At 34.1% G+C, this 26707-nt stretch overlaps 2 protein-coding genes across 7 annotated transcripts; one reads left to right on the top strand and one right to left on the bottom strand.

Annotated features, from left to right (window-relative positions):
• Positions 1–1679: 1679 nt before the first annotated feature.
• On the top strand, positions 1680–15333 carry LOC106176291 (serine/threonine-protein phosphatase 4 regulatory subunit 3). 6 transcript variants are annotated; one of them, XM_013558615.3, is made up of 18 exons: positions 1680–1844; positions 2101–2347; positions 3756–3811; positions 4424–4522; positions 5892–5945; positions 7094–7720; positions 8073–8222; positions 8428–8472; positions 8754–8870; positions 9277–9331; positions 9563–9639; positions 9938–10040; positions 10304–10462; positions 10681–10850; positions 11296–11444; positions 11642–11844; positions 12110–12309; positions 12654–15333. In XM_013558615.3, the coding sequence occupies exons 2-18, from the start codon at positions 2191–2193 to the stop codon at positions 12759–12761; spliced, it is 2529 nt and encodes an 842-aa protein (XP_013414069.1). In that variant the 5' UTR covers positions 1680–1844; positions 2101–2190; the 3' UTR covers positions 12762–15333. The 6 variants fall into 6 exon arrangements, with proteins under 6 accessions (XP_013414069.1, XP_086860212.1, XP_013414068.1 ...); XM_087004086.1 differs by having other exon boundaries at positions 9551–9639; XM_013558614.3 differs by having other exon boundaries at positions 8754–8891.
• Positions 15334–15807: 474 nt separating this feature from the next.
• LOC106176304 (uncharacterized) lies at positions 15808–26600 on the bottom strand. Its single transcript, XM_087004088.1, has 9 exons — positions 26465–26600; positions 25042–25106; positions 21380–21490; positions 21012–21199; positions 20495–20621; positions 20108–20305; positions 19676–19765; positions 19006–19288; positions 15808–17201 (listed from the first exon to the last, which is right to left on the bottom strand). Exons 1-9 carry the CDS (start codon positions 26559–26561, stop codon positions 17176–17178), a joined length of 1185 nt encoding a protein of 394 aa, XP_086860214.1. The 5' UTR covers positions 26562–26600; the 3' UTR covers positions 15808–17175.
• Between the last annotated feature and the right edge of the window lie 107 nt (positions 26601–26707).

Genomic DNA, 26707 nt, shown 5'->3' with positions numbered 1-26707 from the left:
GTGAACTGTGATCACTACCCCCCCCCCCTCTCCCAAGGGGACCCTATTATAAAAAAGCGGGTTTAGGCCGTTTTGGGATAGGCCCCTACAAGTTTGGTAAATTGAAAATTATAAGGGTGCAGTCTTGAAAATGGAATTAAGAGGTGTAAGGCTACATAAATGAGGTGACATAAATCCTTTCAATGAAATCGCGTGTTCACAAGCCATGAGAAACGGAATGTTTAGGTCTGGGACTATGTTGCCACATCACAAATGCAGATTTTGAGCGACAGGGGTAGTTGGAGTAGGGGGGGGGGGGTTTAGGGCAAAAATTGACTGTAGGCCTTACGTTTGTACCTTCCGGACTAGTAGGTCTACTACATGAAGGCCTACCGTTCGTAGGCCTATAAATACGGCTAGGCTGTAAATAGGATTTTGGAGGCCCTGTTATCAAGCCAAGCACAAAAGAAAGAAACCTGGATGGCATCACACATAAATAGAGTTTGTAAATTATCCCACTTTAATCTGCAACGAATATCTAAGATTCTTCATCTTATGATTGATCAACAGCAAGCAGACAGAGCTATTCAACCATACATCTGTGACTTCTACATTGTGTACTTGATTATTGCAGTAACCTCGTTTGGAATACCTGACTATCAAATGGAAAAACTACAGTCTATTCAGAATGCAGCCACTCGTCTTCTCCGTAAAACTCATAAGTCCGACCACATCATATAGGCCCTACCCAGTTCTCCACGATTTTCATTGCCAAACAGTGTCTCAAAGAATAGGCCAAATAGTGTCTCAAAGAATAGGATAAAATATTATTCTTGATCGATCTAAATTTGTGGGAATGCAGTCTTATAATTTTAAAGGGCGACTGTCCATTTTCATTTTCCTGTCCATTTTAAACAAGTAGGCCCATATTATGGAACTTTACACTTTATTAGATGGAACTCTTCGATCCAGTGCTCCGTTTCAACTTAAGCGAAATGATAGCCTACAAAAAGACATTTAAACATATGGTCACAGCCCACGGGATTTTTGAGACTGATGCGCCAATCTAGAGTTCCGAATTTTATTAACAAATCAAATGTGTCTTTTTATGGCTTTTATCATTGTTTTTAAAGAGAATAAAAAATTCTTTTTATTTAAAGAATATATAGGCCTAGGCCTATTTGGGTAAACATATAGGCCTACATCTATTAGTTTTTCATAATTTTAGACCTATATATATTAGTTTTAAAAAAAGTATATCTGGCCTATATATATGCATTGTCGCAAAGCTTAGGCCTATGGGATGTCCAAAATAAGCGGGCCTGGCGCAATGAGTTTAGGCCTACTGATATAGGGCCTACATAGGGGCGTAGCCTACATGTAAGCTGAGGTCCAAGCATACTGTAGGCCTTTAGTCTGTATTAGGCTTGATAGGTCGACGGCCTCTACTTAATTATATTGGCGGCTGACTCGGCCTAAGTCAGCTCATGTCAGCTGCTGCGTATAGGCCTATGCTGACAATATTTCACTCTGGAAAAGGGGTAGATGTAGGCCCTACTAGTTAGTAGGCTAGGCTTTACCTTACGTAATATATTAAAGACATTAAAGGGCGTTTTTCTCTTTTACGCTTTGTCATTGATGTGGGGAAACAACATGATAATGATAGGTAAAATGAAAAATAACGGAAAAAATCTTTTTACATATTTTGTTTGCTGAAAACAAGACTATGCCGCTGCACAGCGCTTCCGAAATTTGTAGTTTCCGCTGAACTCCATGCGAAACGTTTATGTGAACCCCGCACACCTGTTTGAGAATTCAAGATGGCGGCCTACGAAATCGGTATGGTTGTTTCAGGAGAGTAGACGGTAAGTCGTCTGTTATGCCTCTTGCTTCGTCCATGTGCACATATCGTTTAGGTTATAGGAATTCTTTAAATACTTTTGCTGAGAATTATTTTTGATTCTGCAATATCACCTTGATGGTAAGATACAGGAGATCGGCATTGGTGTTTGTTGGTATGCTACCCGTCTGTAGACGTAGTTGACGTCAGTCTCTTGCTTACTGTGACATCCGCGATTTAGTAAACATTTTGGAGAGGCTTAATTTCATGATTATTTACAGGGAAAATGATTGCTGCCGAGTCCCTGAGATGAGATGAAGAGTAGGCACGGGAGAGAAATATTGGGCTTTGTGCTACAATAAAGCAATAAAATGGCGGCAGATACGGGTACGAGTACGAGACGGCGAGTGAAGCTGTACATGTTGAATGAGAACAGAACATGGGATGATCGAGGGACCGGTCATGTCTCGTATGCCTATGTCGAACGGTTAAAAGGAATGTCTCTTTTGGTGCTATCAGAAACCGATGGTAAGATACATAATTTATTTTGGGTTTTTGCCAAATTTGCTTCCTATGCTTCGATCAACACAAGTTGACAGGTTAAAAAGACGTATAACAATATGAACATGTTTCTCAGTACAGAGCTGATTGTAAGGCTTTCCTACAATGCAAGTTTATTTTTAGACTTCACAATGGCTTCATGTCCAATTATGAGATACTTAAAGGGATGCAAGACTTTTTGTAGATGACACCTTCTCATGCACATTTGATTGGTATATTGATTAATCCTCATAGTCTAAGGGGCAGTAAAAAAGTGAAGTCTGATTCTTATGTACTACAAATACTAAGTCTCAGTGCATGTACAATAGATCACAAAATGAAAATATATTGGAAGGGAGAGTAAAAACCCTATAACGTATATATGCGACAAATGTTTATTGATCTCAACCTTTGAATACAAGATACAATCACAGTGGTTAAATATACAACTCAAGCTACAAACATGTAAATCTACAGGACATGGACACATACTTAACATCTAATTAAATATATATAGTTTATTAGTACCAACTTCTTACACCACATACATTAAGTCTACATGCCAAAATGCCAACCAAAATTAATTAATCATGCAGTAGAAAAAGCTTTTTAAGTTAAAATGCTTTAAAAGTTAAAATTTTTAAAGTTTTCAAATTTCTGGTTGTATATATTATTTGAGCTATTTTTTCCTCATGCCATTGTCAGTAAGGCACAGAAAAAAATTTGAAAATACCTGAGCAAATATCATTTTTCTGGAAATAATGTAATAGAACTGAAACATTACAGTATAGTGACATTTGGTCGGATTTTGTGGCAGTAATTTGACATAAAAAACTTACTATATGGATCTCAAAGGTGTCCTAGTGGATGTAGTTTTAATTTTAAGTTACTTAAAAGCCCTATGCAGATAAGGAAGCCATGAAGTAGGAATCTTAAGCATGCAACAAGATTTGGAAATTGATGTCAGAAGGACAGATCATGAGATGGAGCAGGGAATATGACATACCTTGTTAACAAGGTGTTTGTTTGAACATCCAATAAAGAAATACAAAGGTTTTTTTGCCTTCTTCCCCCCCCCCCCCCCCCGCCCCCCTGCAACATTTATCTATTACACTGTAATCATTAAACATTGATCTATAGAAATCGACACGAGCACACACTTTCAAAGAGAGAGAGGAAAAAATTCATAAAATGGCTGGACAAAGTCAAATTTGTGTAGAATAAGATTTAAAGGTTTATTTTTTGATATGTTTCCTGTTAAAGAATTAATATAGGTAGGCAAATTAATATTTATATGAACACTGGAATAGTGTGAACTGAAGATATTATTAATTTTTTATTATATTCATTGTTGTTCACTGCCATCTTATTTTTAATATATTATTTTTTTCTGCAGGATCGTTATTGCTGGAATCAAAAATACTTCCAGATACAGCTTACCAAAAACAGCAGGTGAGAATAATACATAAATTTAAGTTTTTTTCTTATGTGTTTCCATAAAGAATTTTTTTTAATTGAAGTCACTAGTTAGCAGGAAATAAATTTACATACTCCAAAGTTTTGACTCACTGAATTGCATAGATACTCTTCCCCAGATGATGTCTTCTTTGCCACCATACTTCAGATTGAAATTTGAAAAATTGTTTCTTGGTATATTTTTCAACCAATACATAACGTGCCTAATGAACATACCATGAGTATGTTCTTTAGGAAATTATTAAATTTACTAGTCTGATTGAAAATAATGTGTTTTGCTGGGAAATATATTATAAAAAGAGAAGAATAAACAAATAATGAAAAAATAAATATTTTAAAACATAAAAGAAGATGGTTGTGAATTGTTAAGTGACAACTTGGAATTTCTGCCGGTCATTAAATTTTAATATGGAAAAAAATACAAAATTGGTGAAGGATTTTTAGTTTTACACCTTTTATTTCATAAATATGTATACCACAGGCCCTTATAGGTTTAAATAATACATATATGCTGCTTTATATGTTGTTTACAGTACTTATATAAAGGCTGATTTGTAGGATCATTAAGAAACAATTTTGATATTTTAGGAAACCCTGATTGTGTGGTCTGAAGGAGAGAACTATGACTTGGCACTCAGCTTTCAAGAGAAAGCTGGATGTGATGAAATCTGGGAGAAGATTTGCCAGGTGGGGTCAATATGTTTGCATGTTGTATAGATTAGGCTGTGTTCCCATTTCATGTTGAGCTTTTTATGCCCACCATCTATTGGCATAAATGGGCATATTGTTGTGACACCACATGAGTACTGTAAGGTCACAGATGCATACTGTAAGTACCATTCAGTCTGATATGAGTGTGGATCTTAAAGTTTTCATTTTGTTTTAAAAAAGTAAATTTTACAATATTGAAAGATTAAAAAAAAAGTCCCACATTCTGTTTAGACTGAACAAAGACTTTCTACTTCAGCTTTTATATGATATAAAGAGATTTTCATCAGCTCCTTGAGGATTTAATGTCATGAATGTGACATGACAAGTTGGACTATTTGTCTTGTTAAAGATACGTAACTGGAAACAAAACCTCCATATGACTTATATTTTGATGCCTGACAATGTAAATACTGTATGTATAAAATGAAAATGAGATGACTAAGTTGGTGGTGCACTATAGGAAATGAGTGTCCACTGTTATTGAATTGATCTTTTGTGGCAGTAAGCACTTAATTGCCTACTGAATTTTTTTAATGTATGAAGGATATAATTCTTCAAATATAGAATAGAAGGAGTAACATTTATAAGTACAGATTCGCCAATTTTCTCTGTCTTGATTGTTTCTTCATTGACAGTTTTATAAAAGCCTTTGATGAAAATCAATAAATAAACAAAAATGTTCTGCTTTAAGGTTAAAACCATTTTATTGAAAAAACTATTCAGGACTGCCACAATCCAATGCAAGTTTCACCTAGATGCTTGTTGAATTAAATTTTTTGTAATATTATCCAGCAGCTTATATTGATTCTGCATGGTGTAGGTTGACCGATAAAACAGTGTCCATTACAGATATATTATGTTGCCTATACTGATGACCATTGATCTGTACTTCCAAACCATGACACTCCCTGAAAATACTTTCCTATTGTTGTTAACATGGTGTCAATTGAATGTGTATTGATTTGATTTTGAAAAAGCCAGAGCTTTATTAGTCATTTGAAATCAGAGTGTTTATTTTAGGTTATATTATACCATATATATACTGGCAAATAGACTAGTTTAGAAGTCTTGATCTTTTAAGGCTCTATTGAAGTTAGCATATATAACACTCCATGCAAATTTGTGTATCTGGCTGTATCACTATTTTATATTGAGAGTGAGATCCAAGCACAGTTATGAGCCCACAATACATTTGCAACATTGCTAGGACACTGTATTTAAAAAAAGATGAATCCGTCCTTTACCATGTATTATTTATGTGAGAAAAAGTTTGTTTTACAAGAGAGAAAAGATATGGAATGAAAGCAGTTTATAAGCAGTCATGACCCATGGTTTGTATTTTCAGCAAACCCAACTTCAGCACTCACAAAATATTCTGTCATGGCGACGAAGTTTACAGGTAATGTGTGCACCAGCTTTACCTGTGAACTACAGGCCATATCATATCATATCATAGATGCATGCCCACATGGATCAAATAGATTTTGTGTATTTCACTCATTTTACCAATCCTTGAGTAGGTGGATGTAGTCATCAGTTGTAAAGCAATTGTAAAACCTGCTTTTTTTTCACCCAGAGTCATTCAGTTGTGAAAGAAAATGGATATAGTAACAGTTCTGCAAACAAATTGCAGAAATGATCCTGGCATGTTGTTCAATCTGTGATAATATATGGTGTCGGTAATCTGTATTGGGATTTATTTGGCTCAAACCTTTAAACAAAAGAAAAAAGGGAACAATATTACATTTGTTCAACCATGTGCAGCAGGTGCAGTAATTTGTTGGTCACCTTTAAAAAGGAAGTGAAAAAAAATGGAATTTTCGAAATATTTCTAATGAATCCCAATATGCATAAATGTATACTGCATAATGTAAACGTGTCTCTGTAAGTAATTTTGTTTTTTCCCTACTGAGACCAGTTTTCTGATTTCCCAAGTGACCTTTCAAACTTCATTTCAAAAAAAAAAAAATCTTGTTTTTTAGATATAGGTTTATTGATTGTTTGAGAAATGAAATTCCCCGGAAATGATAAGTTGCAAATATGTGGGTTCAAAACTGTGCATACAGTGTGTGATTGGTTGAAAGTAAAAACCAAGTTGCATGCTGTGGATAATTGGAATAACTTGATGAGATTAACACTACTGGTTTTCGTTGCTAATATACAACTTCATGTCTGTATGCATTGCCTACTGTTTGAAATGAAGTTTGATGGCTTTAGCATGTGATGCACACAGATATATACTTATGCATTATGTTGAACACTATGTTTAGCTTACTGGTCATATGGCTGTAAGCTATTGTTGTGGTGCATATAGTCATTGTCTTTTGTTAAAAATTACTTATGTTTTCTACATAATTTAATGGACATTCTCCAAAATTTGTATGCAAATATTAAAAGATCTCAGTTTGGTGAGACCAATAACAAATTATGTGAAATCTGGTTTAGTAAGTTATACAGCCATTGGTCAAATCTTACCTGAATCATACATGTAGTACAAATTCTATGATTTTCATCATAATTAGTTTTTTCTCTTTTTTGTTTAACTAGGTTCAAGGGAAAGATCCCTCTGTTGATATCACTCAAGATATTGTGGAAGGGGAGTCTGAAGAAGAACATTTTGATGAGATTCCAGATGCAGCGCCACCTATAGAGTTACCACCTTGTGTAATATCAACTTTAGAGGAGATATCAGAGTTATTCACAAGTGTTCTTCCCTCTCCTATACGGAGAGAGAAACTGGCTGTTGCCATTGAAAATGAAAATTACATCAAAAAGCTGATAGACTTATTTCACATGTGTGAAGATTTAGAAAATTTAGAAGGACTTCATCATTTGTATGACATATTCAAAAGTATATTTTTATTGAACAAAAACGCACTGTTTGAGATCATGTTCAATGACGACGTCATCATGGATATAGTGGGTGTCTTGGAATACGATCCAGCATTACCTCAGCCTGCAAAACATCGAGAGTACTTAAGTAAAACAGCAAAATTCAAGGAAGTTATTCCCATTACAAGCCAAGAGCTACTTCAGAAGATCCATCAGACTTACAAAGTGCAGTACATACAAGATGTCATATTGCCTACCCCATCTGTGTTTGAGGAGAATATGTTATCAACACTAGGTTCTTTCATCTTTTTCAACAAAGTGGAAATTGTTGGAATGATTCAGGTAGTAACTTCTTGTCTTTTAAATATCTAAATGCCACTGTATTGTGTTTGTTCTTCTTACTTTCTGTAATGTCAGCTTTTTTGGACTAGCCTTTTGTTTTTTTTTAAATGTAGAACCATTTAGATGAAGATATATATATATTGCCATTGGGCAGAGGTTAGTTCTGTAAATGACCAAAAGTCATCACATTGATGCCATTTGTTCTATTAATGATTATTATTTAGATGTAAAATTTTGTAAGTCATATTGATGGTTAATGAAATGCTCCTCTTACAAAGTTCTCCTAAATTTGATGTTGTTTCCAACAAAGACAAATGAAGGCCAATTAGAAATCGTACTTACTGCCTTACAGAATGATGAACGTTTTTTGGAGACACTGTTCAAGCAGTTACGGGATGAAGAGACAGATGATGAAAAGAGGGGAGATCTGGTTTTATTTCTCAAGGAATTTTGTACATTTTCACAGACTTTGCAGCAGCAAAATAGGGACTCCTTTTTTAAGGTGAGTTGATTTTTTCCGTTGACTAAAAATTCTTAATCGTTAGTTCCATTGGTTTCACCCCCCCCCCCCCTCCCCCCCCCCCCCACACACACACAATAATAATAATAATAATAATAAATAAATAAATAAATAAATAAATAAATAAATAAATAAAATATGAGTTGTGAGCTCTGGGTAACGTCCTGCTTTTATCTTTTATTTGCAGGCTCTTTCAAACTTAGGTATTTTATCAGCACTAGAAGTTATTTTGGTAAGTCTATTTTTATTTGACCTGCTGTGTTAGAAATTTTTTTATTAATTTGAGAGGCTAGTTTAATTGAGGCATTTTGTACAGTTCTAAAAACTATTGAACCAATGAAATGGATGTGAAAAATAGTAAAAGAAGTTAGTCGCCACTGTTTTTGAATAAATGCTTTTTTGTATAGCCAAGTAAGGGATGGTAAAGATTTGAAAGTTATACTAAATTCTACAGAAATAATAGAAATTTTTCCTGCATGTACATTTTCTGATAGTATATTATTTCAATTTCAGGGTCTTGAAGATCCAGTGATGAAGTCAGCTGCCATTGACATTTTTTCCTTCATAGTTGAGTACAGTCCGTCCATGGTGCGAGAGTTTATACTGCACGAAGGCCGGATACAAGATGATGTGAGCAAGCCATTTTGTGAAGTGAATATGATTACCCACAAAATCTAGATGTTGCATAGTTTAGAAATGTAGCATATTAGAAAGTTTGGTTGTTGTGAGTGGTGCATACATGTTATGGTTTGTTGAAATCTGTTGGTTTTGAATTGATACATATTTGTTAATTTCTGGAGATAATTTTTTGGGTGATAAACTCTGTTGTGTATTATAACATTTATCCTCTGCTTGGTTTAAATTGTAGTCGTGAAAGTCTCAACATGTGCAATGGGGAAACTGGTTTGTTTTTCATTTATTGTTTTTTATCTTGTTTATGGCATTATAATATGATTATTCTAACAGCTGTTTGATGATGGTAGAGGTCTTGCTTCATTGAACATTGTTATAAATATATTTATTGGTTACATTGTAGGATGACTTGCTGATCAATCTTGTCATAGAACAAATGGTTAGTGATCCAGATCCAGGTAAGTTCACCATGTACAAACTGACTGCATGGGAGAGTTAGTGCTCTTGTGCTTGCTGTCTTTTAACTATTTATTGTTGATTATTTAAGCACTGGTTTGTCAAATCCTGATTTATGATTTCCATATCCCGAAGAAAGACCACAGCATCCACAGTATATTTGACAAAATATTGATGTGGATGAGTTCATAATTTTGTATCAAACCATTAATACTTGTTAGGTTTACCTTCAGAACTTGGTGGAGCAGTGCAGTTAATTGGAATTATAAGACTACTGATTGATCCTGAAAACATGCTGGCAACTGCCAATGTAAGTTATTATTGAATAGACTGATATTTTTGTTCAGGTAAGGCTTGGAAATGGGTGAAGGATGAACTAGTAAAAGTAAAATAGTGGTAGTGATGGCGAGAACAAATTGTATTGGAAAGTTTCAGAGAATGTGCAAAGAAATGTCCTCAGCATTGTGCTGTGATAATTTGAATTTCTCACTTTCATATGTTACTGTGCATTTCATCAGAATTGTGTCTGTCATTGTTTAGAATGTAAAATTGTTTGAATTGCAATATAGGAAAGTCTGTTTTCACAGAGTTTTTTCATTTTATTTCAGAAAACTGAGAAAACAGAGTTCCTTAGTTTCTTTTACAAGCATTGTATGCACGTTATGACTGCACCCTTGTTTGCAAACACAGTTGGTGACAAACCAAACAGAGGTTTGTATCTCTTATTATTTTAGGATGAGGTGCATAAAACTGGTGTTTGTTAAAGAAAATATGGTGAAAACATTGAAAGCAGTATGAAATTTTGAATATCATGAGAGCTTCATAACAATAGTTAAAGAATGGATTGAGCAATCTTGATATTTTTTCAGGCACGTCACATGGAATAATTTGGAGGAATTGGTTTGACTTGCAAGCCAACACAAAAATTGCAATGTGTTTCTTTAGTTATACATTATATTGTGTAAATTTTTCAGATGACTATCGCACTGCTCAGCTGCTGGGACTTACCCTAGAGCTTCTGGCCTTCTGTGTGGAGCACCACACTTACCACATCAAGAATTACATAATAAACAAGGATCTGCTGCGAAGAGTTTTGGTGCTTATGAATTCCAAACACGCTTTCCTTGCGTTGTGTGAGTATTCCTCTTCTTGTGAACTGAAGGTCATGTTTTGTTATCTTGATGTATAGTTTTAAAACAGATTTGTTGTTTTTACATGCTTTCTGGCTATTTGAACGTACTCTGTTTGTAATTCACTTTTAGTAATTGCCATCTCTGAAGTTAGCTTTGGTGTTGGGTATTTTTAATTTTTTGATTTTCTTTTACTTTCACTTGTGTATTTTTCATTTCAGGTGCTTTGCGGTTTATGCGACGAGTTTTGTCTTTGAAAGATGAATTCTACAATCGCTATATTATCAAAGGGTGTCTCTTCCAGCCTGTAGTGGATGCCTTCAAGGCAAATGGGGACAGATACAATCTGCTCAACTCTGCAATCATAGAAATGTTTGAATTTATAAGAGTGGTAAGTAAGACCTAATGCTTTATAGTGAGGACTTTTTTTCATTATGTGCATCTGTTTTTTTTTTTTTTTTTTTTTTTTTTTTTTTTTTTTTTTTTTTTTTTTTTTGCACTCTGACACCTTTCTAGGCAGTTTTACTTTTCAAAGGTGTTAATTGCTATGACATTGGGATAAGATTAGGTTAGTGGTGACTCTATGAGCACTGTTGCTGCTATTGGGCTATCACATGCGTTACTGCTTAATTCTCACATTGGGAAGTCCTATAAAAGGTAGACTGTGTCAGAGCCAAAGGACTTCAAATTATAGCCATGGGACAGTTTAAGGAGAGTGAGAGAAAAATGATCAAGACTTAAAGACAAAACTTACTTTTCATTCAAGATAAGTCCATAGTTTTCACAAGTGAAGGGATTACTTTGTCATTTAAACATTTGTTGACATAATCTTTCAGGAGGATGTGAAGTCTGTTTGCTCTCACATAGTAGAGGTGCATTACAAAGCATTTGAGCATGTAGACTACGTGCAGACCTTCAGGGCCCTGAAATTGAGATATGATCAGCAACAAGAGAGATTAAAAGACAAAACTGCATCTTTAGAAAAGTGAGTATTTGGCAATTGCCCTGAAGCTATTCAGAGTAGTTTAGCATGTGATAGCATAAGTTTTTGAAATAGATGGATAGATGTTTGATAAGATTAAAAATAAGATTGAGTGTTCTTGCCTCAGTCTTTTATAAATAAGTTGCATTTCTGTTCTTCTGGAATTTACATATCTGTAGGAATTATGAAATAAATTTCAGCACGCCCACAATACTTCGAAATAATCGGTATCGACGAGATGCTCGTACCTTGGAAGAAGATGAGGAAATGTGGTTTGATCAGGACGATGATTTTGAAGATGGCGATACCATGAAACCTGTTAGTGAAATGCTCAGTAAAAAACTGGAATCGGACTTTGACCAAATAAACAAGTATTTGGAGAGCCGGAGAGTTATGGGTGTTTGTAAGTAGATTTTAAATTTATTTGAGGACCATTTTGAAACTCCTTCATTTTCCTCACATGCAATTTTTTATAAAAGTAATGAAAATAGTCCATGTGAAAATAATTTTATGATTCCATATTCTGTTTTATTTGAATGGTATGAGAATCAAAAGTGTACACATTAGGGTGCTTTATAGAAATAAAAATGGAGTTAAACTATAGTGGAATTGATCTATGGTTGTGAAGAGTTGTTTTTTATGTTGATAAGACGATTATTTTCTTACAGCTAAGGAGAATGAATTTCGAGATTCTCCGCCACGCATGAACAACAGGACCTCACCTATCAATATAAATCTCAAGACTAGTCCAAGCAATAGTCCCGTGCATAGTCCTTTGACCAGTCCTGTGGGGAGTCCTGCAAGCCCTAATGGGACACCCACACCGCCCAAAGAGGAAGTCAAACCAAATAATGTAGTCACAAACAAGGTAGAGACAAATGTTATATGAGACTTTGGGTGATTTTTTTTTCTTTTTTTTTATTTATATATTTATTTTATTATTATTATTATTTTATTTATTTATTTTTTTTTTGGACGAATTCGAATGTGATACAGTAATTGGAAATTTGATTGTCTTTTGAGTCAAGCTTAAAAATAGTAAACTTTTGATTTATTATGGTTATAGTTCATTTTTTGTAATTAATTTTCTACAAATTTTTTATCATGAAAAGGTACTTGCCTGCGTAGATGTCCTTACCCTATATATCTTTTGTGTGTTAAAATAAAAAAAATGAGATTTTTACTTAGTATTTTTCTTTTATCTCATTTAAGCCTCTAGTGGGTTTAGTGGACTATCCAGATGAAGACTCGGATGAGGAAGAAGAGGAGGCGGACCAATCTAGCATGCCTGCAGCAAAGCGACCTAGATTGGCAAGCTAACTACTTTCAACTTGCAGATTCTTACATGTGCAAAGTACAGTTCAGAATTTGTCACATAAACAGAGGTTGATTGAGATTGCATAGAAAGTACAATCTGTCTTAACTGGTGGCAGTTACCTGAACTGATCTTCATAACTCAATGAAATGCAACTCAGGCGGTACTGACATAGTAGCCAAGTTTTTTTTGCAGATAAACGAAAAAATATAATACTGAGGGACCACAGCAAGCTAAATCAGCAATTTTTGTTTTGTTTGAGATTTTTTTTTTTTTGTCTGGAACATTGTCAGGGCATTGCTGCTGTGACTGTCTGGTGTGACCTTATTAACCATCCAGCCAACTGTTCACGTGTGAGTTCAGCACAGCAATAACCCCAGTCTCGTGTAATATCTTATCAAAATTGAATTAGGTTGCTGATTAAGACAGCTAATGTGTTTAGTTCACCTCGCAAGCATTGATACAGTGGTAAGATTATGGGTAAAAAAGACCTCGTACATTCTGTGCTTATATGACTGGGGTAGGTGTACTGGTAGGTTCTAGTAAGAGAAAAAATGTGGAGACTTCTCAAGAGCTGTCCCACCTTTACAAAATAATGGGATGCAGTTCTCTGCATCAGACATAGAACATGCCAGCTTACTGTAATTAGTTTTTTGAGGTTTGACGTCCTACAAAAAAACAAAACATTTACAGTCTGCCTCACAATTGTGATCTCATTATCCACTTCAGATACTTATTCTAGTTCTTGTGTGCCCATGACTAATGTGTAAATAATAGCTTTATCTCTAGAGCAGTACTTGTCATGTCCATGCAGTTTTCTGATAGTTTTGTACAAACAAAGATGTATTTTATTCTACATGCATGGAATAGGCATTTTATCAAGGTGTATATAGTTAATTGATTCTTTGACAAGTGCCACAGAATTTTTAAGCCTATTATTTTACCACCAGCTTGTGAAGTTGGAGGTAAAGAAGTTAGTCGAGTTCATAATATTTTCATCATTATTACTTTTCAAAACTCAATCAATTTGTATGGCATAATTTCCCATCTGTTTTTTCAAAGGATCCTTGTAATACCTTTTATCATGTTGTTTTATTTATTTATAATGATTATTATGTTTATTTATTATTGTTTGCATTGTATAATTATTGTATAATTTTTTGCATTTAAAAGTATAATGATCTTTGTTGGTGGTACAATCAAGTCACATGGTGACTCGTATAGAGTGTAGTAAAAGCATGCTGAATTAGCATGCAATTTTCATATCCATTTCTTTTATTAGAGACCAGTTGCCTCACAGGTGAACAGTAGAACATTATGGCTGAGAGGAGTAAATTGACCATTTTTTTCACCAGATGCAGTGAATTGCTGCTAGGACTCTTTTGTCAGTGGTTCATAGACCAATGGTTAATGTTGTTACATATTTTAGGAAAAAAAAATTCAAAATTGCTCTTTTGTTAATTACGTCCTATCTTTTAGAATGCTTCTTTTCATAGTTTTATTAAAACATGTCACCATTATATGATAGAGCTGCAGTTTAAGTCCGAAAACCAGTAGAGAAGCAGGTTGGGATCACAACCACTTTAAAGTGAGACGCTGTTCAAAACTTCAGGGACGCATTTAAAATGAAATTTTTGTATGAGCATAACAGGAATATAAGTATTGTATTGAGATGTACCATCAAAATGAGGTAGTTTTTTTTTAACCACGGAAGAGGATTTCAATTGTGAATAATTTTAAATTATATTCTAATGTGGAATTCTGCAAAGAACATAAATAGATGTAATATGTGGTGTACAGTTGTGTAGTATTTGAGTGTGTCATTAGTCATCATTGCGTATATTAGTGCACCGGAGATCAAATGGACCTTTGCAGGGTTAAAATAACTGTATCCCAAGTGCTGTATCGAGTACAAAGCTAATAATTTATTAGCCCCAAGATATATTTTGTTATGGTTGCTGTCATTGAGGAGCAGAGGTCTATTTAATTACTCCTCTTCATTTTGAACATTTTTTTTTTAAATTGAGAAAACGGTACCAAATTCTACTTTAGCAGACAGACATGACTCTTACCAAAATAAATCAGATTTTTTTTTCTTGGCAGTTTTCTGCCTTCAGCAGCCCCCAAATCCCCAGTCACAAGGCCACCAAGCCATTTCTTCCCACTTTTCTCTTACAACCCTAAATCATGTCTTAGTAGGTTTTCAATATTGTACCTTGAAACTTATGATCAGCTGCTGTTCACTTTAACTCAATTTTGTTATGTTATTATTCACTGATATGTTTGGTAATTTCTTGGTAAGCTTAAACTGCTGAACAAGCTAAAAGATCTGAAGTTTCACTAGTGGCCTTGAAAAGGGGTGCAAAGTTGTAATTAATGAAGGGGGTGTGCAGTTTTTGAGAAGCAAGTATTTTAATGTCAGTCTTAAGCATATAAGACTTGTCAACAAGAGTTGCATACATTACTGCATCATGTATTCAGTTATGAAATGTGTATGTTGACACTAATTAAAAGATTTTTATCTGTAAACCACATACTATATTACACAAAATAAAATGATGCTTGTATGAAATTTTATTTCAAGATTCAATTCTTTAGAACATACGTAACCAGTCTGCACTTAAAAGTCAGAATTGTTATTTGTATTATATAGCAGTGATGTGGTAGAGAGAAAATGCAGGTACTTTAAAGACAAATAAGGTGAAATGAACATAAGATGTTCAGCAAAATGTTTTCTGTGGTTATTATTGCCAATATATATATATATATATATATATATATATTGATAAAAACTTGCTATTTTATGAGAACACAACTCACAAAATGGATAAAATATCAATTTAAACACTTACATGTGCATACTAATTCTCAAAATAAGTTAAAATGTGAAATTTAAATTTGAATCATAAATTCTTAGATTCCTTTAATTGTTTTGTTTTATAAATTGGAAAAAAATAGACAAGAACTTGGTACTTCGTACAATGATTGTTCCAATATGACAAGAAACTTGGAAAAGTAACTTTCAAATATAAAAATAGAAATAGGGCAAACTTGTACTCTGTTGCATTTTTTTATTCATAACATGATTATTTACACATTTACTAATTTCTTTTCTGAAAATGACATTTCAAGGAATGTTCAGCAGAATGCCACACTAATGAGATAGGGATTCCATAATTTCATACCTTGAACTGAAAAAAAGTGATAATACAATAGAAACTTTGATATGGTTCTACAATTAAGTTTCACTTTTGTGAATGAAGTTCACACAAAGGACATCTCTCTTAAAAGACTACTCTTTTCTCTAAAATTTACTTTGCATGCTCCAATCAACTTTCTTATTGATGGGTCAAACTGTTTAAAAGAATGAACCAAAATTTTGGATGTGAAAAATGATTTTCTAAACTACTGATTGCACTACCAGATATTTTAAACTGCTTGTAAGTAAATACAAATTTCCGAAACTGGTTTCCTTAATAAAAGTCAACTGGAATGTTATAGTATCTATGATAATTTTGGTCCCAATTTATCTTTGCATACTTTATTTTACTCCTACAAAAATCGAATCAATTTGAAAAACCTGCTTGTAAAGTCAAACTGTGTGAAATGTTATACCAAAATATAATTTAAAAAAAATTAAAGCCTTCCAAAGCTTATGAACTTGTACAACCCAGTGCCTGCATTTAGTAACAACTCATTTTTGTAAAAAAGGAAAATAAAGCTGAAATATTGGTAAATACCTGGTCAGACTCAATGAAACTGCGTAACTTCAGAAAAAAAAATAATAATAATAATAAAAACCTTGTGTCCATTTTTGAACAAATATGTTTCCAACAAAGTTCTCATAAATAATTTTGATTTCCTATTGCATTTGATCAAATGATCAAAGTGCTATTTGATAAAGACTTTCCAGGCAATTACATAAATGATGCTGACGGGAACATCTGCTGATTGATATGGATGCTACAGAATTATCTTGCTGGAGAGATTTATCTTTTTTCTTATCCTTGGGTATAGTATAAATAGAAATTGAACACTGTGGTGAAGTCACACAATGAAACTATATCCTGGATAAATACACAAGGCAGGCTATTACATTGAGCTCATATGTCAATGTTGTTGGCCACAAAAATAGCACAAGAATGCAAACAGCAGTGATTAAATTCACACAGTTAACTTTTCATTAAGCATTGTCCACACATCTTAGACTACTGGTGGTAGTCGGGTTGATTTGACAAAAAAGCAGTCTATTATTCTATATTCTGTTCAACAAAAGTCAATTCACACAACACAACAGCTATTTCTAGAAGTAGAGTCTACTAATAGTTGAAAGGTAATACAACCTGTTACCAAGACAACATTAACACAAAGGTATGATGTAATTTACATGTGATCCTTCTCTCTGCTTCTTTGTTTTACCTACATCAGCTCCAGATCACGCATGGCTGGGAAACAAAATATAAACAATGTACATATATATATATATATATTGGTAACAAAAACTTTTAGTGAGATCACGCATAAAATAGTTATTTTAGGCAATCTAATTACTTTTTTAATCACTTTAATTGCTGGCAACCATAATTTAAAAAAAATTGAATCTGCAAATTTATATATATCTTTATCAGACACAAATTTTACATAATATAAGTCATGGTGGATAAAGCAAAAGCAAACATTTCATTGTGAAGGTGACACTTTCCCCTAATGTCCAATGTAAAGAACCTTCAAACGGTTAAAAACTATTTATATCATAGACAGTCTTTATTTGCCTCCTTTCTCCATTACAAAAATGCTTTTACACAACCCATTTAATAGGATATCAGTGACTTTTATACTTACTAATAACAATACACACATTCATAACTGTTCAAAAAGAAAATAAAATGCACTGGACGGAGGTGAACAGAATCTAAAATGCACAGCAAACACAAAAAGTCAAGAAATAAAGATACAGACTTAAAATATAAAGACTAATATCTGTTTGTACATATTCAATAAAATAAATGCATGTCTTATGTTTACCACAGTAACTTTGGGTGCCATCCCTTGATCCATTTAAACATACAAATTGCACATTTCAATATCAAAATGTGACCCTGACTAATTAAAACAGCTTGATTGCCTAAAGCCATAATAAATATTGACGGTAAGGACATATCACGAGTTGTATTCCTTTAAAAATAAAATGGCTGGAATGATATAGAAATATTTTATAGCATTTGCCTTTGTCTTAGTAGCAAGATGCTCACATAAATCATAGCACCAGGATGGTATGTGATTGATCCAAGGTAATGACGTGTGTACATATTCAGGAAAATAATAAAATGGCCAAAAATGATACTTTCATTTCACTTCATAATTCTTCAAAACAAATGGAATGTCAATCAAAGAATACAGGGTTTTCCACAAGACCCACACCCTGAATATACATACTTTATAATTTTTTGAAATTTCATTTTGTATTTGGTAAGTTCTAAAAATATTTTGAATGACAAATGTTGCATCTGCATTAATGTGGTCACTCTAATATGTGTAGACTAGACTTGAAATGATTCTTCTAACTCTCAGTAGCATCTGAACAGCCTCCTAGTGTTGCTTGCATTTATAGGCAAAACACATCAGTGTGGAGCAACAATAAATGTCCACCTGAGAGTAGATACGTTAGCAAAAGGTTGATCAACCATGATATATATATATATATATATATATATATATATCAAATTACAATATTTTTCTATATGTGTTCTCATAAATCTTCACCTTAAAGTGGACTTTAGTTGAATAGATCCACACTTTCTAAATCTAAATTCAGGGTCTCTTGCTGGTGTGAAATTATTTGCAAAACTCAAGTTGGTAATTAAGTTCTTGTAAGTTTGTTGAATATACATTATTTTGGCTATTCAAGATTTAACCCACAAAACAATTTATGTGGTCAGTAGTCCACTTGATTCCAATTTCACTTCATTCACTTCAAAGCCCAGTGGCAATGTAAACTACTAGATGTACCAAAGAATTTTTCTATAAATCCTTTAAATATTCAACAACAGTACAACCACTGGTGTATGTTGGCGGAAAATATATAGTTTCCATTTTTGTTTTCCTTTAGTTCTGTCTAATATACAGAAGAATATGAGCAAAGTAACTTTAAATAAAAAAAAAAGAAAGAGAAACAACACTTTTACCAAATAAACAGAGAGCTGGCAAAGTCCACACCACAACTGTCAAGCGCGCGTTAGGTTTTCTTACCAACGACTTCTTGTCGTAGTCGTGCAGCAATTGCCTTGCGCATTTCCAATTGTTTTTGGGCCTCTGCAGACATTTCTTTATCTTCAGCTGGCGGCACACTTGCAGGTGTCAGTGATGAGCGTGCAGCTCTTGCTGACTTGGGACGGGCAGGGGCAGCCTTCTCGGCAGTCAGCAGTTGTTTTTCACGTTCTTTCTTTTTCATTGCTATCAGCTGATCCCTCTGGGCTTTAAGGAATTCTTGTCTCTTTTTAAGTTCATCTGGGCTTAGTTTTGACATTGCAGCCTTAAAGCAAAAAAACATATACAATTATACTATGCAAGGATATAATGACTGTCTCTAGATGTCTTTTGATAACATTGTGCAATTCTCAAATTTCATCCAATTTACGACAGACATAATCCTCCCACATGCAATGATTTCTTTGGTGAATTATTTTTTTTTTTTTGGTCTACTATTAATGATAGAGTATGTTTCTAGAGCAGCTTAACATGATTTATACCTATGGGGCATGATGTTTTGTTTCTTCACCACAGGGCCTTGACATAATGTAATCAAGGTACTCTGATGAATTACTAACATCATGACATGTCTTAGTGAAAGTAGAAGAATATGTCAAGTCTCTACAATTTCTTATTATGAGTAAAAGGTACTCTCTGTACCAGTTCTTACCATGTGTGACTGTAATCCTCCTTGAGGCTGGCCTGCTTCCTGTTTTGCAGAGGCAAGCCAACTGGCAGCAGCATCTGCATTACTTACAGGCTGAAAGCAATTAAAGTTTTGTGAGAAATGGTCATATCAACATTTTCACTATCATGATTTAGGTCATGAAGTACTGACAAAAAAGTAAACATATTAAGTACTAAGCATCTAAAAATGTATTTACATCATGAAGTACTAACAAAAAAGTAAACATATTAAGTATTAAGCATCTAAAACTTTATTTAGATCATGAAGTACTAATAAAAAAGTAAACATATTAAGTACTAAGCATTTAAAACTTTATTTAGCTTATTTATTTTCAATTTTAAAACTTCCAGGGTTATGTGTGATAAACCCTTTTGCCATGATACCAAAGTCTCTCACCATAAAATTTGTACTTACTGCTGCTGGTGCAGGTGCTTTGTTTGGTGCAGGTGCTGGTGCAGGTGCCTTAGCTGTGGCTGGTGCCTTAACAGGGGCTAGTGCAGGAGCTGGAGCTGGTGCAGGAGCAGTCGGGTGGGAGGGCTTCGGTGGTGGTGATTTCACTGCCCCTGCAGGAAGTGGTGGTAATTTGTCTTCAACAGTCAGTGTTGACAACATCTGAAAGATTAAATCAGCATTTATGTGATAACTGAGAGATATGCTAAGCATCTGTGATTTTCCAACATGAATCCACAAAACTCCAGAATGACATATGTAGAAAAATCAATTATACATGACAAAGATAGACTTTCTAAATTGAAAAAAAAGATAATTACTCAGCAAAATTGCACTTTTGTAGACACTTGCCTCTTGCATCTTTTGCTGCTCCTGTTTCTTCTCTCCCTCTAGCCGCACAGCCTCTGCCTTTGCAAAGTCTTCTGTCTGCTTTTTCTCTTCTTCTGACTGTTTCACTTCTGACTGCTTATCTGCTTGGCTAACATTTGAAAAGATTTGTTGATTTCATGATACACATCTATAACAATTCTATACTATGTTTAAAACAACGATGTAGCTTTTTAAATCACATTCAAGATCTCCCCTCTCTTTAACAACGGTTGAAAATTAGAACTTGAAAAGATTGAAAAGTATCCTGTTATGAATCTGAAAGTCAACAACAACAATTTAGCACAATTAACATTATGACTTTCATTACCATCTTTATACTTTATAACAATGTTAATCCATTGTTAGCATCCTAATCATTATTATTATCAATACTTTTTATCAATTCTCTTCTATTTTGCTACCACAAAGACAATGAAGTTACAAACAATGCTTCTCCACCAAAGGATTAGGCTCCAAAGTAAATGAATGCCAAAATCACCTTGCCACAGCTACAAATGCTTCATCAGGCTGAGGACCACTGGCTTGATTAGAGTAGATTTCTGGGACTGCACCTGTCTTCTTCAATAAGATTGCCAAAGCCTGTTCCTGCAGTTCTATGTTTTTCTTGGTCATCATCTTAACAAAAAACTTGTAGTCTTCTACAGCCAAAATAGGCTCAAAAGAGTTCTGTGGAAATAAACATATTAGGTTTAATTTTAGACGTTTTTTTTTTTTTTTTAATACTGAAATTCCACACTTTCCAAATGAACGCATCATCACTGCCTCTGTACCTGACCATAAGATGATTTATATGCCAAGGTTTTTAACAACAGATCATTGAGATATTCAACATTTCTTTTGTTGTACCTTGAAAATCTCCCTCAGGTCTTCTTTCATGTTCAACTTCTGTACTGCTTTAACAATGTCACTCTGTGTCAGTCCAACATCTTCTCTGAAGCCATCCAACAAGACATCAATCTGTAATGTAACAATACATATCTGACAATTATGATCTTATAGTCTGTCAATATCATTTAAACCATTTTAGAACTAGAGGATCAGAGAGGCGATACCGCCTCCGAATATTGTACCACCAGCTGGAGCAAGCGCATTCGTGTAGACCCCCACATATACAAAATGAGGAACACAGCCACCAGTCTTGTGCTTGACAAGCTGTTAATATGCAATCAACAAGAATTTTCAAAATATGCAAAAAATATATATATAACTAAAAATGGTACAATCAAAGTTAAGTTCATCGTAAGGTAGGTCAAAGGTCAATTCCAAGGTCACAGTAAATTGCCAGTATATGACTTCCTATTCAACTTCAATAGTAACTATGGGCCTATCTCTGCCAGGTTTGGAGTTAAAAGAGAAAGAAATTAGCAGAGTTCAGTTCATGATAATAAGTAGGTCAAAGGTCAATTTCAAGGTCACACTTAGATTGCCAGTATATGACTTCCTATTCACGTTCAATAGTAACCATGGACCTATCTCTGCCAGTTTTGGAGATAAAGGAGAAGCAAAATATGCAAAGTTCAGTTCATGGTGAAAAGTAGGTCAAAGGTCAATTTTAAGGTCACTTTTAGATTGCCAGTATATGACTTCCTATTCAACTTCAATATAGACTATGGACCTATCTCTGCCAGTTTTGGAGATATAAGGGACTAAATGGTATAATTTTGGAGTTACCATTATGTGCCATAAATTTCCTACAGAAAAAATTAATTAAAATAAAGAAAAGGTCATTTTGGGCAAAATTCTTGAAATGGGAGGTGCTCTGAAGTTCCAGATGTTCAAATTTGATGAAATAATGTCATTTTTGACCACAAGTTGTCTGCTTTGCCAAGCCTTATGTTTTATTTTTCCGGAGTTCAAAATTTATTATCCATTACCGTACTGCACATTTTGCTTTCACCACCAATATGTACTTTTTGATACAGCGTAACTTTGGAGATAAAAGGGAAGCAAAATTTGCAAAGTTCAGTTCTTGGTGAAAAGTAGGTCAAAGGTCAATTTTAAGGTCACATTAAGATTGCCAGTATATGACTTCCTATTCAACTTCAATAGTAACTATGGACCTATCTCTGCCAGTTTTGGAGATAAAAGGGAATCAAAATTTGCAAAGTTCAGTTCATGGTGAAAAGTAGGTCAAAGGTCAATTTTAAGGTCACATGTAGATTGCCAGTATATGACTTCCTATTCAAGTTCAATAGAGACTTTGGACCTATCTCTGCCAGTTTTGGAGATAAAAGGGAATCAAAATTTGCAAAGTTCAGTTCATGGTGAAAAGTAGGTCAAAGGTCAATTTTAAGGTCACATGTAGATTACCAGTATATGACTTCCTATTCAACTTCAATAAAGACTATGGACCTATCTCTGCCAGTTTTGGAGATAAAAGGGAAGCAAAATTTGCAAAGTTTAGTTTATGGTGAAAAGTAGGTCAAAGGTCAATTTTAAGGTCACATTTAGATTGCCAGTATATGACTTCCTATTCAACTTCAATAGTAACTATGGACCTATCTCTGCCAGTTTTGGAGATATAAGGGACTAAATGGTATAATTTTGGAGTTACCATAATGTGCCATAAATTTCCTACAGAAAAAATTAATTAAAATAAAGAAAAGGTCATTTTGGTCAAAATTCTTGAAATGGGAGGTGCTCTGAAGTTCCAGATGTTCAAATTTGATGAAATAATGTCATTTTTGACCACAAGTTGTCTGCTTTGCCAAGCCTTATGTTTTATTTTTCCGGAGTTCAAAATTTATTATCCATTACCGTACTGCACATTTTGCTTTCACAACCAATATGTACTTTTTGATACAGCGTAACTCGAAAACCGTATAAAATACAAAAAAACGGAGACCACCTCCAGTGTTGGGCTTTAAATGCTCTACAAAATGCAAAAAAGAATGGGTGTCTAGCATTAATGGTTCCCGAATTAGAGACAGTTTTCAGTTTCGATATCTTATGGCCGCTACTCCCGTGAAAATGCACCGATTGACCCCAAATTCACGGAGATGAAAGATGACCCGAAGGGTAACACTTTCCATTAATATTATTAGTTAAGTCTGTGTGGTGTCTGAATAAGACCGCAAATAATTTTTTTTTCGGCAAAAATTTTGTTTTTTTGAAAATTTTGGCCCGTTTGACCTTGAAATAAAGGTCAAAGGTCAAATCCAAGGGCATATTTGAAATCTACACATATGACTTTTGGAAAGCTGTCTGTAGAAATTTTTCCCATAATTCCTTCCGTAGGGGAGATAATTAGCATTTAATTTTGCCATTTTTGGACAAGGGTGCATTGCAATGAGTGCCACACCTAGACCCCAATACCGACAAAGCCCAAATTTTACGTGGAACGAGTTGAGATTATAGGTGACCTAAATCCAAGAGATGGGTATGGAGGCCCTTACCGTCTAGGAGGAGAAGCGGTAACGGTGACTTGGCGGCGGAGCCGCAGGAGCCGCAGGAGCCGGCGGAGCCGCAGGAGCCGGCGGAACATACGGGTCGGGACTAAAACCATGTGTACCGCCAGCGCCTACGCTGGTGGTACAATTAAATGGGCTAACATGCTTTAAAATTTTCTTCAGTAAGATTTTGATGTTAATCTTATTACTTAAATCAAATACAGCAATATACTATAATATTTTTTAACATAAATATGTGCCACAAGTCATTTATATCAGGGATTGCTGTATATGCACATGTATAATACTGCCTTATACAAATGTATTCATATGGTATCTATGAATGTACTTAATCATAGAGACATAAGTGAACAAAAAATCAATAAACTGTTCAACTTGGTATCTAATATCTTCCCTTTGAGAATCCTCATTAATCAGTGAAAGAGAGAAAGAGCTTTAAACAATGCATTTTGAACACATTCATCTCAGGAAACAAATTTTTGCTGTAACAATAGGTTCAATCAAACTGTCAGCAAATGATCTTATCGATATCCTGCAGCTCCCTGTAGTGATCATATATTGCAGTTCAAGGAACAATTTAAAGTGGAAGTTATGTGCTTCACCTTAAAAGCAACATGTATCACAGTTCAGTCATTTCACAATGCAATTCTCCTGTGTATTATCATCTTTTAATGTATACTTTTGTCCCTTCTATTTCTATTAAATTAAGAGAAAAAGATGAAATGTATTTGCTTCATTATTTTGAGAAATATGAAAACCAGAACAAACATTATGTAGACTCGAGATAAAGAAGTTACAAACAGTATCAATCTGACTGAATTGTTATGTAACTTCCAGTCACACTGTTTAAGCTTATCCTAACAGATGATATTTTGTTTTATCATGTTCTGTTTTTTACTGGTACTAACCCTCATTTCTTCAGTCACATTATTTACAAACATTAATCATCCTTCCAGTCACTTGACTAAATACCACATTTGGTGTCATTTTGTTGAGCCTATGTACCTGGTATATATACATGTTGAAAAAAATTATTTTTGCAAACATCATAACCAATCACTTTGATAACTAATTTAAAAAAAAGGTGATCAAACTTACCAGCTGCTTAAAATCTCGAAAGCATTGTCTGTATTCTGCAGAATCCTCTGTTGAGGGTTCAAAAACTGAAAAGTCAAAAATTGCAGTTTTCAGTATGATGTATACAAGTGTTAATGGTTCAAGCTCTAGTTTGACAATGGCAATTTTAGTAATGAAATTAAGTAGAATGTAGCATTGGGGGAATTTTGATTTATAGCACACATTCTGATCATGGAGATATGCAATTATTCAGCCTCTGTACATCTGTTATCTACACTGTTACAATATCGATTGCTTCCTGTATAACTATATGTGTATTGCACATCAAATTTAACCTAAGAACCACTACTTTATCATTCCCCAAACAAAAGGCATAAAAAAGAGAAAATAATGAGACAAGAGAGGCATCTTTTTATCTTCAGATTCATCTACAATAATTTATTCTAATTTTGAATAAGAGTTATTCATAATTGGTTTCATACTTCTCAGAAAACCCTTGTTGTTCCAAAGAACCGATAGCTCACTATCTTTAACAGTCTTTCAATAAGTCATGACTGGTAAGACTGACAGTTTTGCCATGTCTACATTTTGGGTACTTTGAAACTGCTGGCTTGCGCATTCCTGACAAGAGGACTTTCTTCCTAAATTTTTGCAGTGATTAAAATATTCTATTGCATTATTTTGCGACTCTAACTCCAAAAAGGACCCTTGTGATTGTTGTTAGGTGAATTTTTTCTACTTTGTTGAAAAATAAAAAATATTAACCAGAAAAATCAACAAAACCATCCAGTATGATAACATCACGTGACATAAGTGACCTTTTTAAAGTCACATCATGCAGTTTCAAAACATAGATGTGACTCAATGTTTTTTTCTTGCACCAAACAGCAAGTTTTTTATGTTTGATTACTAGTCATTTAAAGTTATGAGACAATGGTATTAGTAGAAACATACAAATTAATAGTGACACTAAATAAACTCGCTCAAACATTCTTCAGCTTGTTACCAATATCAATTTAAGGTAAGCTGTCATAACTGTCAAAATATTATACACAGATAATCACCAGTCTGGGGCCACTGGGATGCTGCATTCATGCATACTGTTGAAAATGACATGAATAATGAAGTAATGTTACTGCTGATAACATTTGAACATACGGCAGTTATTATGTTGAGGTCCTCACAACACGACTCTTAAAAATAGTACGCTTGCAAATTGAAGAAATAATTTTCCTTGTGTCCTCATAAAATGCATTTACGACATTTGTTGGCAGGAATACTGATTGTTAAATTGAAATGTTATGCGAAATCTATATGCAAGCAATTCAATCAATAACAAACAGCCGTGGATATAACACGGACACTAAAAATCCAATATTTTACTGTCTTACAGGTACAAAAACAATATATAAGTCACGGGTTTGAAAACGCGTTGTAAACCTACTTATGCAACTTGCTTCACAGCATGTTATGACGGGGACCTGAAAAAGGGGGCTTCCCAAGTAACATATCAACTCGTCTAGTATCCACTCTCCTGCCATCTTGCTTGATTAGTAACACAACTCGTAAGGGGCACACACGAATAAACTTTGTTTTAATTAAAATTGAGGAAAAGTTGCCCATATTATGTTATCATACTATACTAACAATTTTTTTGAACTCAAATCTTTAAATATTCCCTCAACGT

The sequence above is a fragment of the Lingula anatina genome, chromosome 2 (assembly GCF_051362555.1).
Source record: "Lingula anatina isolate TDL-2025a chromosome 2, LinAna3.0, whole genome shotgun sequence".
Classification (NCBI taxonomy): domain Eukaryota; kingdom Metazoa; phylum Brachiopoda; class Lingulata; order Lingulida; family Lingulidae; genus Lingula; species Lingula anatina.
Note: the sequence above shows the minus strand (reverse complement) of the source record. Positions and strands in the feature narration are given on the sequence as shown.